Source organism: Typha angustifolia, chromosome 9 (assembly GCF_048772165.1).
Source record: "Typha angustifolia cultivar Huaian chromosome 9, ASM4877216v1, whole genome shotgun sequence".
NCBI classification, from domain to species: Eukaryota; Viridiplantae; Streptophyta; class Magnoliopsida; order Poales; family Typhaceae; genus Typha; species Typha angustifolia.
In genome coordinates, this window is record NC_133247.1 from 2,592,804 (window position 1) to 2,610,466 (window position 17,663).

Consider the following 17,663-nt stretch of genomic DNA (forward strand, 5'->3'; position numbering starts at 1 on the left):
GAATCTTCCCATCTTCCAGACAATGCATAAGCGTTTGATAAACTCACTTTCCATATGTTGCTGTTAGGGTCTAAGACTGACAACTCCTTGGCAGGCAGCTCTTTCGGCAATTTCTACATTCCCATGAAGCCCACAGGCACCCAAAAGTGATCCCCATACAGATGACCCAGGGTTGATGGGCATCTCTTTTATGGACTCAGCCTCTGAGCTTTCCTGACCTCCCAATGAGGTAACTACTGATGCATAATGCTCCATGCTATGTTCAACTTTGTAGTTCCTCACCACGCTCTTAAAACATTCATAACCTTCTGTTGCTAAACCTGAATGACTGCAGGCAGAAGTGACACTAGCAAATGCTATAGCACTTGGCTCATGTTTTCGTCTTTCTTTACATCATAAAATATCCTTAGAGCAGACCTACCATCTCCATAAATTGTATATGCTGTGATCATTGAATTCCAGGAGGCAAGATCTCTCACATTCATCTTCCTGAGCATTTGCTCCGCAAAGTCTAGCCTCCCTGATTTTGCATAAATGCCGATGAGCGCATTACAGACAACAACAACATAATTAAAGCCTGATTTGATCATGTATCCATGATCTGGCCATGTAGTAGTGATGCCACTCCAGAGCATGCTTGTATTGAGCTCAAAATTGTCACAAGAACAGGCATCAGTCCATCAGTGCCAATATCTCAAGGCCAAAAGGTTATTGTACAGACCGCCTAGTGCCTGCAATCTAAAGTAGAACAATACATCAAATTAAACAAATCACCATTCATGGTCGCTATGGGCACATTCAAGCAGCTAAAATCACCCATTTCATTCTTAAAGAAAACAAACAATGTACGAAATCATTTTTTTTTCTGTTCTTTACTCGTCACTGCAATACAAGTATCATGGAGTGTCAAATCTATGTCAGCTGCTTATATATATCAGAAGTAATCTAATAGGATTCAGGGAAAGATCCCTTCAGAAATACAGCTGAGACAGGCTGCGTTCATACAATTGCCTTTGATCGAACATCCACAGTAGATGTTTGACGGTCATAGTTACAGCTCTATACAATCGCAGCACTGAACAGTGACTAGATGAGGAAATCAAATTGATATTATATTTTTAGCTGCTTGAACTAATCTTCTTTCTTGCTGTCAGACTCTTCAAGAGCCGCAAGTCTTTCAACTAGTGGAGGATGAGAGTAGTGGTAAGCTGAATACCATGGATCAGTGTTCATAGCAGACAGGTTCTCTACCTGAAATAACAATTAACATAATATAAAATTTAAAAAAAAAGAAGAATCATCACTAACAATCAACAATCATGTCATATAAATAGACTAGGAATGATAACTTTAGCAACTCAACCATTTAATAACTGGCAACAATGTAACCAACTATTCACATGGAGTGCAATCAACAATCATGTCATATAAATAGACTAGAAATGATAACTTTAGCAACTCAACCATTTAACAACTGGCAACAATGTAACCAACCATTCACATGGAGTGCAACGAGAGTGAGAAATTGATGTCCAAACACTTGGGATCGGCGAGAATGCAAGATGAACCCTTTTCTGTAATTAAGCTCTTCGTAAAAACATCTCACTGTGCATTTTCAGAGATGCCCCTTCAAGGCTCAAGCATGAAACCCAATACAAGACATCTGTGCTTGACCTTGGAGCTAAGTACTGCAGTTATATCGACATTGCCAGGAATAATTTTACGTTACTTAATTGCATAATGGAAGAATCTTCCATGACTTCAATTGGATAATCGATGGATAGTTTCAACTTGGAGAATTCTATTTATTCTTCTAACTGGACATGAAACAAATGGTTCACAAAATTAAGTTTTATATGAATAGCTCCTTTTACCATATGCAAGTATGTTTGGTTGAACCATTTGTTCATGTCCAGTTAGAATTTGTATATGAATAGCTCCTTTTACCATATGCAAATAAGGTGAAAGAGATACTACTCTAAAATGAATTTAATGTGTTGCAAATTAGGTGCAATATCTAGTTATGATCACTTTCATTTTCTAACTCAATTTCTTAACTATACATTAGATTGTTTTCCAAATGAAAGAGCTAAAAGAATCATCTTTACTTATGTTCCCTACTGAAAATAATTGTCACTACTTTCTCTTTTCTTCTTTTCTTCTTCTCCTTTATTTATGATGTTCGCATATCTACGATATAGTTGGTATATTTAATTCGAATTGCTTGGTTTTCTCTAAATAAAAATTTAATGTGTTGCAAATAAGGTGCAATATCTAGTTATGGGCACTTTTCTTAATTATACCTTAGATTGTTCTCTTATTGAAAGAGCTAAAAGAATCATCTTTACTTATTTTTCTAACTATAATTCATAGTTTTTCTACAAAATTTATAGTTAATTTATAAAATTTGTATATTAACTACAAACTATGATCAGATTAAGAAAGAGGATAAAAAAAGTATGTAAGTATGTTTGGTTGAACTGATGACCATAAGTTGAGCAGAGAGGACTAGAAAAGTATAATTTCATGCAAAATTAGAACAGTAAGAAAAGGCCAGCTGAGCTAACAGACAGATTCTGGGGGCAAAACACAAGTCATGAAAGGCTCTGCTTCATGTTTGATATCATAGCAAATCCAAAATTGATGGAAAGAATTAGAAAAAGACATGACATTCCAAATGCCTATATTTTATTGTAGCAGCGTGAGTGAGAGATAGATGATTATATCATATAGCAAGAGGTTCTTTGTAGTTTGTCCTAAAGGAAGAGCATGAAGATCAATGAGACAGAACCGCGATGTTCAATGTGGAACATGCAGTTTCCCATCGCACCACCTAATAGACAACATCTAATTTAGCCTCAAGATCAAAGCATGAATCACTATTTACCTGCTTATCTTATTTGAACTTAAAGGACCACATAATTTTTTGCAAAACAGGGATATAATTGTCCTATAACAAAAGGTTGTATACCTGCTTTACCAATGCAAAAGCTGTTTGAAAGATAGCACTACAACTATCTCTCGAAAGTCAAGAGACAAGTAAAGCAACATTAAGACTAGTTAGTGAAACATCCTAAGACAACACATATAATGATCAAGGACCTTAGCAATTCACCTGTAAGTTCACAAGGCCTGCTTGAAGTGCTTCCCTATAACCTAATTTCTTTGCAAAAGCATCAGCCTGGAAAGCATATGTACATCAGTAAATAATCAAAATAGCTTACAAAGTAATAAAGAACTCAGACTGAGCTTTGATATCAACAAAAGTGGCTGCACAAATGAATAGGCACAGTAAGACCAGATATAACCTGAAACTCGAATGCCCTGCTGACTAGGTTGAGAAGAAAGCTGAGAAGTTTATGGAGTGGCATAATTGTATGCTGCAAATATGAAGTATCCCGTTACATTTTGCAACAATATTTTCATCCAAGTTAACAGGTTACAATTAGTTCAACTAATTTCAGCAAAATAAAAAAAAGTACATAAAATGTACAACAAGATGCAACTAATGACACTCAAGATAGACTGCACTGAAGCATGAATGGGAAAAGGAAGGGAAAAAGAAAACTAACAAGCATAACTAATTTGCACTATATTAAAATGATATAAGAAGACAATAATACCAACAGTCGCATAAAAAAGTGAAGTTCCAAACCTTCAGCCATTTTGAGCTACATTTTTGACCCAAAAAAGCATGTAACAATTTCCAAATGTTTCTTCTAGCATTGCAAGTTCAGCAAAAGCAGTCTTCTATATTTATAAAATGACAACAATATGAGACAATTACCTCAACACATTGACTTATGCAGTTGTCAAAAAGAAACATCACAATTTCTGTTATAGAAAGTGTAAAAGAAACAGCAAATGTCCTTTATTATCTTGTAATTAAGATTTCAACATTCCAAATATAACAAACCCAAATAAAGATACCTTAAGGAAAAGAAAAAAAGGAAGAAAGAGTGAAAATGGCCTACCTGAAATATATAAAGGCCAATAATTACTGGTTGAGACCCAAAACCAAAACTCTGAAATAGATCCTTTGAGTTCCTTACAAGAGCATATCCTCCAAATTGCAGAAATGTAAGAGTCTGCCAAAAAAAATGATAAATTGTGGCGTTCACAGAGAATTAAATATTTTATGTATACTAATTACATAATGTGATTGTCTTCATGCTAAATCACAGAGAATGTTAAGTTTGCATCAATAAAGATATCAAGAATACCTGATTACAAACTTAAAGATATCAGTAGTTCCTTTACACACACCAGCATTGCTCAAGTTCTAAAACATTAAAGCTGCAGTTCACTCAAGTATGCTGCGCCATCCTACTTTGGTACCATTGTCACAAACAGTTGCTGTAATGTTACCATCGGATCATACACTTCTTGGGCTCTAAGCTTGCCTAGAATTAAAGATATCCCATATTCCTAGCTTACTTGATAGTTCATGTCTGCTATTCACTTCCTGTTTATGTGCTCAACAACCTACTTCTATTACCCAATATGTTGCAACTTTGCAACAAGCTCAATATGTGATACTAGTGCATCATGGCAGTTTTATAACCAGCATCAGTACCTTCAGATGCCTGGAATAAACTGAAGTCTAAATGTTGAAGCTTCCATCTCTTGGTTCCATCACAACATTAACTAATATTATCAAGCTTAACAAATTTTTAATGGGCATTTCCTCATTAAACCTCATTAGACATTTAGACATTTTCAAAATTTCCACTACTTTTGCCCTCAAGTTGCATTAGTTCATAAAACCAGTTGAATTACTTTATTGTCATCTTCATCCAGTCCCCAATCAACTAGACAGTCATCACATACAAGCAATGCCAATGTCCCTAATATAATCCTTCAATTCCAGAGAACATTCCAAGGATAGCGGCAACCTTAAATCTGCTCCTTGTAATCTCATATATTGGGCTGATTGCTTGGCTTATCCTGAGCATTAAATCCTAATTGCTTTGGGAACTACTGTCAGACTTTATTTCAATCCCTTCCTAAGATCCTCAGTTCATCATACTATTCACTACTTTGGCTACACTTGCTGTACTTTCATTAGTTCGACCTTTTTGGTTAGATGTCCTAGTACTTGCTACTTCTTCCAGAACCCTAAACAAACAGTCAGTCCATTTCACCTTACAGGCATCTTTTTGCATAAGATTTTAGCCTAGATACACTGGCCCATAAGTGATTTTTACAACCATCCTGTTGGTACTTTTTCTCTTGGTATGTTCACATCACAATTAATCCTTAGCAAGTACATTAATTAATGAAGTTCAAGAAGTATTAGCAGAAATGATGTAACAGAGTTGGAAAAGAAATAAGGGGAAACTTCATAAAGAAGTATTAGCAGAAATGATGTAACAGAGTTGGAAAAGAAAAAAGGGGAAAAACAGAAGCGTACCTGGAGAATGATAAGGTTATACACTACATGATTGAGTTTCCAATGTCCAAGTTCATGACCAATTACTGCAACAATTTCCTCCTCATTCTTGCACTGAAAAATGATACCACATGGATACAGACTTATTAAGTGAAATAGCATTCAAATTCCGGAATATAAACTGCACAAGAATTTCAATCATATGAATGCAGAATGTTATCACAAACCTAGTTTCAGGTTTTATTAATTAAAAATAGTTTTTCAAATAACTGAGCATGACCCAAGAGCCTAGCCTACTGTTGAAAGAATTAGACATATTGTCCCTCGGAGAGAAGAAACATCACAAATACAGAAATTTAGTCATAGGATGAAAAATATGTAATTAACATTTGAAAAATAAGTAGTGGCCTGAACCTGCATGGCTTTTATAAAGAAGAAGAATGATAATAAGAGGCCACTATGAAGAGCTATTGTAATTGATCTCTGGAATTTCACAAAGGAATAAATAACAAATATAAATTCTAATTTATAAGAAAAGCAAAAAAATCACTTCAGTTATATTCAGTAGACATGAGCAGGGTTCAGAGCTTGCTCAATTTCAGGCCCAATCAACATCCATTATCAAGTCTAAGATTTGCTGATCATCTTACAGGCCCAAGCCCAATAAGTGAATACATAAGCCCAGGCCTGACCTAGAGCGTGCTTCCACTTCCACCATAACTAGACACTGAACAAACTCCTGCCCCAAACAGGCAGCATTGCCGCCACCTCATTTCCTTCACTCGATACTAACCAGAAGCTTATAAACTCCCAAAATAGTAATTTAGCACAAGAGTCAATAACTAAATATTGATGACATTCAATCAAAAAACTTTGTATATCTGACAATAGGTGAGTAAAAAATATTGTGAGATTTTGGCCAACAGTAGGCTGTAATTGCCAACTTAGTTTACCCCTCCAGTGCAGGAAGTGAAAAGATGGGCACAAGATGCACAGACAAAAAGATAGGAAGGAAAGAATTAGCAATCATAACTCATAACTCATAACTCATAATAAAAAGGACAAGAAAGAAAAAGGAAGAATCTGCACAACACAATCTTGATAAATATGGAAGAGTTCACCTAACAGTCAGTCTAAATGGCTGTATCACCATACTTAAAAGAGGAAGAATAAATGGTAAAATAAAGCTTGATATGCCATGCTATCAGCTCCTACACAGCCGCTGGACAAGTATAGCATTATCTCAGATGGACGGTTAGAGCAAATAAAGCCAGATGCTTCAAATGTCATGTATTAGCCACCACTAGCGCTATTAGAATACTTAACTAGGAATTGTTTATTCTTATTCTACAAAATGGCTAGTGAAAAGAGCCATAATAATTAATAAGTATGGGCATATGAATAAAAAAGAAAAAAATGTGTAAAAGCTTCACCTTCTTACTAATGCCATTGCCAACTTAGTGTGGCCATCATATAATTTAAGGGAGATTTATCAAAGGCACCCTACGTTTATTATTCACACCATACCACATTAATATTTATCATTCAACTCCTGCATTTTATTTCTAATATCTCAAAAATATCATTAATTTTCTTAAAAGACAATTACCATATAGATGGATTAAATTAACTACAGATGTAAAATAACCTCAACACACTTTGAGTAATTTTTTTGAGGTTAAGGTAAACTAAAAGAAAAAAACATATTTTAAGTTCAAATTAGGGTAATTTAGGTATTTTAAATTTTTATTTCCAAAAGTAACATAATGTTCTCTATTTTGTTAGTTGTTGTTAAGTGAAGTTAACTCGTTATGGCATTAAAAGTAAAATGTAGAGGTCGAATGATAAATATCCATATAGTAAGATGTAAATGATAATAAAAGCAAAATATATGGAGTTTTTGATAAATTTCTCTATAATTAACCCAAGTAAAGCATTCATACCATCAAAAGATCTTACAATTCATGAACTACTAATCAATAAACTTTACATAGCTGTAATTAAAAATAAACTCCATCTGCATGTTCTCAAGCTTATTACTAAATGAGCTGCAACTATTCCGGTCCCAGGCAACAATAATGTTCATACAGAAATAGTTACTTTCTTTATTTCGATGTACGGAATCTGAAAATTTAGTAAATTTGGGCAGACCTGTTGAATCAAAGTATCGTAAAGAACAATGCGTTTGTTGTTGAAGAAACCATACATATATGCCTGTTGAAATAAAATAAAACAAAATAATATTAGTACAGACAGACTTACAACAATAAATGAAACCCAATTAGAATACTAAGAAGGGAATATAATTGAGTCAGACAATCACTAACCGGTAAATAAACAATACTAAAAAGAGAAAAGCTACAACTCTGAAGGTTGCCTGCTTCTCTAAGATGTATATGTATATCAAGTCACAGCTCGATATACACTACAATGTCAAAGTTAATGCAATTTCGTTTAAATTTGTCTCAACAATAATCATTTTCAACCATGGCTTATAAAACTTACTCTGTAGACGTTATATTCAAGAGATTGAAAATTTGAAATAGAACAGCAGGAAAAGAAATTCATGGTTCTCAATACAGGTAAGAATTGCATTTAAGAAGTACTGTGAAAAATACTATTAAAATAAAAAAACTGGAAAAAATTGATGAATGAATGGCTCACATTACTATGACTTGACCTCGTGGATCCATCTATAACAAAGAGCTTTTTCAAAGGAAACTTGAGGGAGGCTGCTAGCTTCTCTATTTTCTCTCTAAGCTCTCCTTCAGGAAGCTGTTCAAAGTTGTTGCAGAAAGTCATGAGGCTTGAAAGTGAGTAGTGAACAAAAACAGAGGGGCCATGAGAGATACTCACAGGGGTGAACTTATGGAACAGAGGAGCTATTATAATCGGATACAGTGTTAACATTACTAAGGATAACATGAACATAAAACCCCAAAGGTATATTGCCAGGTAAGGACCTCCTTTCTGCAGAAATAAACAAGCAGTAGAGTTAGTGGGCAAACAAGATACATTGTGCATATAATCACATAACTTTGACGGTTCATACAATTCTTGCATAAATATCAAAATCAGTAAGACAGCAAAGAGGAACATGTCCCAAAGAACTTGCATCTAATGACTACACAGAAAGAAAGGAGAATAAGCCACACCTGCACTATAGTGATGATAGCAGCTACAATTGGTGGCCCAAGTAAGCAGGAAAGGAATATTGCTTTGATCATGTCCCAGAAGAAAAGCCACATTGTTTGCTGCAAAAAAAAGAGAAAATATAAACTCACGGAAAGATTCCAGGAACCATGGTTTCCGTAGCAACTATCTGAAGGTGTCAGAATGAAAAAAGAGGGAAGTAGATAAGAGAATGACAAAATTCTCTCTGGAGAGAACTGAGCAAATTGGAATTATACAGGCAAAGAAAAGAAGCCAGAGAAGGTGGACAAACTTTGTTAAAACCATGGCGGGCCTCTATCACAAATGTTGAATAAAGGGAGAACGGCAAGTCCATAATCTGTATCATGGCAAGAACTTTATTAATAGTCAATCTAACAAGAACTCCAAGAAAAAAGGCACATACAACTGAAAGTACAAACCTAGTAAAGCAAATGAAGTTCAAAATAAACAAGATGCCAAAAAGAAACAAAAGAACACAAAAAATAAATTTACATTACAAGACAAGAAAATCAAAGGAACAAAATATATGCTTAAAACGATAAGCATGACCAAAATAATGTGCACAAGAAAGGTAACATACTCTTAAGGCAAGAAACAGAACTTCTCTAAACCAAAATCCACACTTCTGTTATTTCAAAATTCATAGATTACAATGCAAGTATAAGGTATCTATTGCTTCAAAAATCATAAAAGAAAATCCGAGTTTGTAATGGGATAGTGGTCAATATGCTGCCATTTGGTTGCATATTCAAAGTTGGCAAGATATCAGCATAAAAAGTTGGCGTGCAGACCAAAAAAACACTACAAAATTGCCAATTTTGATACTCATGGAAGACATTTCCACATTCGCAGTTAATAAATATTGATTTAATACAGTTTTGTGTTTTAGATCACATTCACCTGTACTAAAGATATCATTTCTATTTTAATGTTTATAACTCCTCCAATATTTATTCATTTTGTCATTTGATGGGTCAAAGAAAAACTCTGTATTACGTGAACACTTTCCATTCGGAATAGAGCTCAGAATAAACAACTATTTCAGGATAGAATCATAGAACTTCAGAATGTTGTAACCTATTGTCTATTACGTTGCCACATTGACCATCATCTTTGTCAACTAAGTCCATGTGCACTAGCATGTAGATATTCATTTTATCTTTAGCCTAGAATTTGTATCACAAAATTTAGCAATTATCTTATTCCACCTAGAACTAACATATGATGCAATTATATGCTGATATAATAACTGAGAAATCACTTTGATGAAGCTCAAAAGTGGACAACATTCAGCAAAGATTATTTAATCAATTTCAAGTGAATTTCAAGAAATTACTTATATGGAAAGTTAGCTCATTCAATATACAATCATCAAATTCTAGGAGCAATCATGTTATTTGTTTTTTCTTGGAGCAAGGTAAAGGTTCTAGGAAATCCATATGAAAAAGGCTCGTAAGAGGATTCTATCTCGTTCCGACAGCATTTGGTCCATTGCAGCTATTTTTATTTAACAACAGTCACTTATAGCAAATTAAAAATATATGTGTGAAGAATCAACCTTGTAGCCTTAGTTCTATCTAGACCAACTCGCTGTCTCAATTTCATCATAATTTATAAGTAGATAATATGAAAGTATTTCAAACTGACTTAAGTCAGAAGGAAGATTATTGGCAGCATCCAATCAGTCTCACTTGATGGTTTAGCCTAGAATAGTTAATTTCTAGAATATAGATAGTGATAACCTTGAACAATCCTAGATTATTGAGTATGAAGATAGAAAACTACACAAGTCTGATATTGAGCATAGAAAGAATACTGATTGAACGAGAATAGTCACAGGAAGGAGGCCTCTCAACAAAAATAGGTCGCCAAAAGAAAGAACTTTTGTTAATAATCTTGAGAATGCTTGTGACTGCAATTCTTTCTTCAAAATGCATTTAAGAAAAAACTTTAAAACTTGCACTACAAAAAAAATATACATGTTAACATTAGCATACAGGTTAAAGCATGTACTGTGTGTCTAAACTCTAAAGTACATGAATGCCCCAATAATGGTATTACACTGTTGCTTGAATTTACGCAAAAGTCAGAAGCATAAACATACCTGTGACCATATCATGACACCAGCTAAAAATGAAAGGCTGTGTATTATCTCATTCTCTGCATTCAGGCCCACAAATGACACTAAATCTCCAGATTTCTGTAAAGTAATAGGGTATTAATTATTAAATGATATACAGAAAAGAAACAAAGAAGATGGCAGGTGGCTGAAAAAGTTACCTCCCAAAACCAAGGTAGTATTCCAAAATACAACACTGCTATATCCACTAGTATAGTCACAGTCCCATGGACAAAGTTGAAGTGGCTGAAGATGTACATAGTGTATAATGTCAAATCTCATACAAGGAAAGAGCACGAGCTTGGTTTTAGATGTACTTACTTTCATTTCATTAGAAGTTAACATTCAAAAACATGGAGTAAAAAAATGTTATCAGACATGATACTGAGAGAAATCTTCATGTGCATATTAGTATTTGCTAAAGGAAAAGAACCATCACTATAAGAGACTAACCTTTTATCAAGGCTATAAGCTCTAGACTTTTCAAACTTTTCTTGACTAACTACGCCTTCTAATTGTTTTGGTAGACTAGGCAGCTTTAGAGCTGCATGCTGCCGACAGTCCAAGTAGGTCTCAAAAATGTGCATCAATATCATAAAACCTGTAAAATAAATATATTAAGGTGCTCACTTAAATAACATTATAATCAGGTCAGTATATAAGAACAGATTTCTGAATGAAGAAAATAAATGTACTGAGGCCTTGACACAACTACATGGGTTGAGCTCCTATATTCATATTTCCATGATTCCAAACCAGTGAAATTATTTATAAAATCAAAAGCTGAACAATATTTTCTATCATGAGCTAATAAATTACAAAAAGTATTATTAGAATCACTAGAAATGAAGGAGCCTGGAAGAATTATGATGATTCCAGAGCCACATCAGAGCATAAGACCATAATTAAAGGCTTCAAGCCTAGTCATTGGACTGCCATGGAAGAATTTGATTTGTCAACATTTTTCACAAATAGATTGACATTACTGAAAGCCGATGTTCACTTGGATTGTAACTTGGTTGTAACTTAAGTTTCTTTGGAAGTACATAACATGTAGCAGTCAAGACTCAAGACAATCAAACGAATTTATTACTTCATGTAACCACATTACTAACTTATTATAGTTTATGAATATAATATTAAATGGACTTATTTATCAATTGTCAATTAATACTATGAGCAATATGTTATATTAGCATAGCCCCAACATGGTTGATTTTAGTCTACCTTCTAGATAATGCAAAAAATTGATATAAGGCCATAACATGAGAAGTTTAATAACAAGATCCTTGTTACAACTATGAGAGTGCTTATAGCTAGATGAATGGCATTTTCCTAAGACACGGCACAGTAATGTCTATCATAATGTATGGCTGCATAAAGAGGAATCTATCAGTAACTTAAGAAGCATTTTAAACTGTCCTCTAAGTTGAAAAAATATCTAAGAAATTCAAACACAATAACAATGGCTTCTTGAGGACATTACGAGAAGATGGGAGAATGAATGAAAATGTATGCACTAGTGATGGGGCGACTCATCTTATAACATCTTTACTATTTATCTCATTTGTCCAAAAGAGAATTTACAGAGAACTGTTTACATAGTAATAAGGTAAAAAGGTCTGCAGAGTATCTTGCTAGTTGCTACTGTGCTACACAATATGCATAGAGTTTGCTAAGAAATAGTCAGAAATGAGTCAAGCATTGGTATCTCCTGTAGAAGTTCCTTAACATCCGACATAATTATGCTTTATGTTGCTCGTTGCAGATACCAATGCATACAGGTTTACATGATTAAATTTATATTATCTTCTGCCTTATGTTGTTTGTTTATAACATAATGTATGAAACTAGAAGTCAATAACCAAATTATTTAAGAGTTCATATGGCGGCATCAAATAAATATTAATATGCTATTCTGATGATATCAGCATAACTTTCTTTCCCTTTTTTGAACTAAAAAGTAAAAACATAATGAAGATTTCTTTCATGAGCATAAGCATAATCTTGAGGCGACGTTGCCAATGAGTATAACATCTAGTAAGACAAATTAAGTACTTTCCCTTCAAAGTTGTTCTGATGGTATCTGGTAGATATATAATAAGAACACAAGGACAATGCACCTTTAAGCCCAAAAGAGGACATTTTTCTGTATTCCTGACATTACCTATTTCTCTTTTCAAACTTGAAGATCATGAGTACGTATGTGCAAAACAGTATAAAAATCATATTATTATCAGCTATAGGTTTAATGAAGATCAATCTAATGCAAAAGACTATAATCCACCAAGCTTTGTAACTGCATAAAATCAAATTGTAGCAACTCTCAGTAAAAAAGAAAAACATTATAATTTTGATTTTGACTAGCAATAAAAAAATTACAATTATAATTATAACTGAGATATTGGAAATATAAATCAAGTCTCTAAAAGCAGTTGCAATATGAATTATAGAGGAGTATGTATTCCGTCTCCGTTGAGAAGACGAATCATATCTCTGGTCATATTACCAATAGTTCCCATCCAGCAACAAGCACTTAACAATATTTTACACAACGCTTTACTAGGAGAAACAAATAAAACGAGATTGTCTCCACCAGCAAATCGTATCAACAGTACGTCGTTTGCCATTCAAGAAACATTTCTTTCTTTTACTATGTGGACTCAAAAATCAAGATCAAAATGAAAAAGATCAAGAAAACCTTCAACTACGCAAGGTTCCACAACAGAATCGACCATTCCCAACAAAAGAATCTTAACAAATACAACGAATCGCATCATCCAAGAAAAAACTCCATTCCCAGGGTAGGGTTTCTCTAACTGTTACCATATGTAAGCAAGCAAGCAAAAGCATCCCGCACAATCGAATCCCATAGAAAGAACTCTTACTTCAAGATACCATATTATCGAGAATCAAGAATCAAAAAATGAAATAAATGGAATCATCATTTCGAGGCAAAAGACGGATGAATCCATGTAGAAGGAAGAGGCGAAGGAGAAAGAAGCACCAACGTACCCAAAGACGCTTCCAGATATGGCAAATCCATCGAAGGGGGTGATAAGAGAGTGAAGAGGGGGAGGGAGAGGGAGAGAAGAAGATGGGAGGAAAAAATGCGCGCGAGAGAGAGAGAGAAAGAGACGACGGCAGAGGAACGGGGGTTTAATAGGAAAAAGAAATAAATTAGTAAACATGTAAGGGGTTAAATATTTAAATTACCCCACCCACTACTTTACTCGCTAAGATGGGAAAAATCTGGGCGAGAGAGTGAGATGAGATAGACATTATGAATAACTTTGGCTTCACAAAATTCGTTAAGACTGCTACATCGGTTTCAACAATCTGTGATCACTTCTGGAATGATAATTATAAAACCATATAAGCATTGCAAAACCCAGCAAGCAACCTACAAAATGTAGTTCACCAGAGCATATGAATTAACTAGAGAATGCTACATCGGTTTCAACAATCTGTGATCACTTCTGGAATGATAATTATAAAACCATATAAGCATTGCAAAACCCAGCAAGCAACCTACAAAATGTAGTTCACCAGAGCATATGAATTAACCAGTGAATGTTACTAAGGTAGTCTCTCATTTATTTAAAACTATAAATATTCACATATACAACATCACGGTAGAATCCACAGTGACCACGGGAAGACTTATATCCGGCACGCACAAACGCACACACAATACATTAATACATATACGCACAACCAGCCAAGAGCTGGGACTGGCATTTCATTTCGACTCAAGATAGAAGGCAGGGCTGCCCAAACTGGCAATCTAGAACAACTGGAGATTGTGTCAAGGCTTAAGTTTAGGCGTCTGCGAAGGGGCCTCTTGGCTGTTTGCAGCTATGTTCCGGTGTCAAATTCTCGGAAGCAGCTCTCTTTGGTCTCAACTACAGAGAGAAAACTTGAAAGATAAGAATGTAAAACAGAGAGAAAACGCTAGAATAACTTTGATGACAGTGTTATATGTTCACCTTCTCATCAGACTTCTGATAGAATTGTCTCAGAAGGATATTCCTGGCTTCGGTTGTTATCACTACAAATGGAGGAAAAGAAAATATTAGATGATACACTTCTACCAAAATAATGAGATATCAGATCAATAATGTACCTTACATAACAGATGCATAGTGTTACTGACAAGTTGATTAACAAGAGGGAGTTGCTGTGGCAAATGTCCTACTTTCTAGTACAATGAACAATCAAGGCAACTTCTCTTAATTAGAGCTTGAAAGGCAGCAGAGCTTAAACTTTCAAGGCATAGAACAAGTAGAATATGCTGATTGCTGACAGCTACTAAGTAGATCAGCTATCTTTCCACAAATGGAGAAATGGGTTATATAAGCAATTTGAGTCGATGAACTAAAGTAACTCATCCTCTTCAACTCGTATAGATGAAGGATATATGTATATACAGATGGAAAATGCACAATTATATGGCCTGGGCTAGTAGAGTAGAGAAAAGAGAGACCACAAGTTTTGGCATGCAGTTTGTGCCAGAGAATTTCAGGCCACTTATTATCCAATAGCTAGTTCAGGTGTTTACTTTAAGTTAACTACTTAACTGCAACCACATTTAAGTGAAACTATTTAGATTCCTTAAATAGATGTAAATGTGAAAAATAGCAAATAAAATTTATTTCAAAAGAATAAGTTTAAACTTTCCTTCCTCTATTTTAAATATTGCCAGGAAATGCAACAATGAAAATCATATGCCTTACCTTGATTAGGAGGTGGAAGAGTCCTGTCATGAGTGGGATGATATGTAGAAGGCGTGAGTTTCTGAATAGATGTAGTAAAATAGTAAAGGACTGTAAGTACATAATTTCGAATTTCTGGATAAGTACCAAGCATGTTGCTAATCATAATGAGATATGACATTGTATTCATCCCTTTTTAAGTACAACAAAGGCCATCGACAAATAACATTCATAAGAAGATCGGCAGCATATCAGCAGGATAAGCACATTGCTCAAAGTTAACATTCACAAGTCCACAACCTTTATTATAAAAACAATACAAGAAAAACCTCAACATCTTACTTGAAATTAAAAGGAAGACTTCCAATGCTCAACAGAAGTTCTGCAAGTAATATTTCATGGAAACCACTTATTATCAAGGCTAAGCTGAAGTTTAGAAAGATTCTGCTTACTAGGTTTAAGTGCTTGGGGAAAAATCAAACCTAGGCCTAAGATATTTCCCTTAATGGAGAACATATAGCTTAAAAGCATAACGGACTACATAAGATTTGCCAATTCTTGGGAGAGCCTTATCTAAAATGAATCATGCTCCAGCTGATACCACAGTATTGAGAAAAATATTGCATGATAACCGTGGAAACAAATAGTGGGTGATTAAGAGGAGTAATTCTATTCAATTTTAAGATGCCGCATGGGGAATACAAGGGAGAACAGTGGAACACACAGCCAAACATAAAGGGCATTCTGATAATCATATGAGACAATTGGCCTTAGAACTGAAAGACAGAAAGTTCAAGCAGAGACTGCAAACATTTAGGAGTTATGAAGTGTCACTGTTGCTGCTAGCACAGGTTATATTTTGAGTATTTTCTATTATTTTCTTTTTCATTTTGCTTGTATAAAATACATGTAGATGCACCTATGCTTCTTTCTTCCATCAAATAGAACATTCTACAATTTCTACTTCCATCTGCCCATATAGGGGATAATATACCAGCTGCCTCGATCTATAAGTAATACTGTAAAACTTATTCCTGCATCATCCACATGTTTGATTCTTTTATTCCTATAGCGGATCATATAGCTGCTGCCTCGATCTAAGAGTCATACTGTAAAACTTCATCATCCACATGTTTGAATCTTTTGAAAAGTCATGGTCATGTTTACCCTGGTTCTTTTATTAGAGCTTTCTGAATGCATATTAGAATTGCTGCACACTTGTAGCTTAGACTTAGAAATGCCCAATCTGACTAAAAGGATTTAAAGTAAGCACATACAAATTTATAAGAAACTCAAAAACTGATAGAGGTCGTTGTAACGGGCATTAAGGCCCTTACTCTTCTGATTCTTAGATGTTTCAATTAGAAATTTGCTATCTATGTGGTTTCTAAAAGCGACATCTTAGGCATGCTTGTTTAACTTTATTCACTCCAATTCTCTATCCAACTCTAAGTCTGGCTAATCCTGAACTGGTGTCAGAGACTAATATTACTCCTATCACATTATTCGGATCACTCCAATATTGTAGAAAGGATCATCTTGCTCCCATTTTATGCAAGAAACTACGCAATTTTCAAATGCAACCTCAGGGGGGAAAAAATATGCGCATTTGCATCCACAAACAACACCGTACCAGTATATATCATTACAGTTAACCACATTTACTACCCATTACAGCATCATCAATTTATTATCACCCTCCGCAAGAAAGATCCAAAGATGAACAAAGATCCAATTTTGACAAACTCAGCCGAAGACTTTAACTAATTAGCGTCGATTACCAACTTCCTCCTCTCAGATGGCAATCTAAGACTAATTGCAATGGTCCATTCCAATTTCTAAGTGCACATACTTCCAGATTTGGAGAACAAATAAGAGGAGCAAGTGGAAGATACGTTTGCCGAGCAAAGGGGTTTAAGATCGGAGAAAGCTCACAGATGGCTGGGCGGAGGGATCGGCCGGCCGGAGTTGGCTAAAATTGTGAGGATCGTAGGAAGGCCAGTCGCCGAGGAGAGACCCCATCTTATTTAGGAATTACGACTCTCCCTCTCCCTCTCCCCTCTCCCTCTCCCTCGGATAACTTCTCTCTATACTTGAACGGAGTAGTAGAATTAACTGCGGACAAAAAAAATCCTTCAATGGTGTATGATTTATCCAAGAAAAGGAAAGGAGTAATTGAAGGTAGATGGAGGCATTTTTTATTTTTACTGAGATCACGTAGGCAAGATTAATTCATTAAAATTCCGAATTACATCACACAAAG

General features: G+C 34.8%; 2 protein-coding genes across 2 annotated transcripts; both read right to left on the reverse strand.

Moving 5' to 3' along the window:
* Positions 1-789: 789 nt before the first annotated feature.
* LOC140767032 (CAAX prenyl protease 1 homolog) lies at positions 790-13,858 on the reverse strand. Its single transcript, XM_073106776.1, has 14 exons — positions 13,701-13,858; positions 11,139-11,286; positions 10,847-10,931; positions 10,671-10,766; positions 8,838-8,903; positions 8,548-8,646; positions 8,249-8,362; positions 8,057-8,167; positions 7,544-7,606; positions 5,414-5,506; positions 3,975-4,088; positions 3,309-3,380; positions 3,116-3,181; positions 790-1,251 (listed from the first exon to the last, which is right to left on the reverse strand). The coding sequence occupies exons 1-14, from the start codon at positions 13,729-13,731 to the stop codon at positions 1,132-1,134; spliced, it is 1,278 nt and encodes a 425-aa protein (XP_072962877.1). The 5' UTR covers positions 13,732-13,858; the 3' UTR covers positions 790-1,131.
* Positions 13,859-14,259: 401 nt separating this feature from the next.
* LOC140767010 (DET1- and DDB1-associated protein 1) lies at positions 14,260-17,513 on the reverse strand. Its single transcript, XM_073106744.1, has 4 exons — positions 17,336-17,513; positions 15,422-15,482; positions 14,675-14,736; positions 14,260-14,590 (listed from the first exon to the last, which is right to left on the reverse strand). Exons 1-4 carry the CDS (start codon positions 17,420-17,422, stop codon positions 14,507-14,509), a joined length of 294 nt encoding a protein of 97 aa, XP_072962845.1. The 5' UTR covers positions 17,423-17,513; the 3' UTR covers positions 14,260-14,506.
* Between the last annotated feature and the right edge of the window lie 150 nt (positions 17,514-17,663).

Excerpts from the sequence above, each read along its gene's own strand:
- LOC140767032 (XM_073106776.1), bottom strand. The coding sequence starts at position 13,731 with ATGGATTTGCCATATCTGGAAGCGTCTTTGG. Across the intron at positions 8,168-8,248 it reads TGTTCCATAAGTTCACCCCT|CTTCCTGAAGGAGAGCTTAG; the intron begins GTGAGTATCTCT and ends AACTTTGAACAG. Across the intron at positions 7,607-8,056 it reads CGAGGTCAAGTCATAGTAAT|GCATATATGTATGGTTTCTT; the intron begins GTGAGCCATTCA and ends TTATTTCAACAG.
- LOC140767010 (XM_073106744.1), bottom strand. The coding sequence starts at position 17,422 with ATGGGGTCTCTCCTCGGCGACTGGCCTTCCTACGATCCTCACAATTTT. Across the intron at positions 15,483-17,335 it reads ATCCCTCCGCCCAGCCATCT|AAACTCACGCCTTCTACATA; the intron begins GTGAGCTTTCTC and ends ACATCTATTCAG. Across the intron at positions 14,591-14,674 it reads ATCAGAAGTCTGATGAGAAG|TTGAGACCAAAGAGAGCTGC; the intron begins GTGAACATATAA and ends TTCTCTCTGTAG.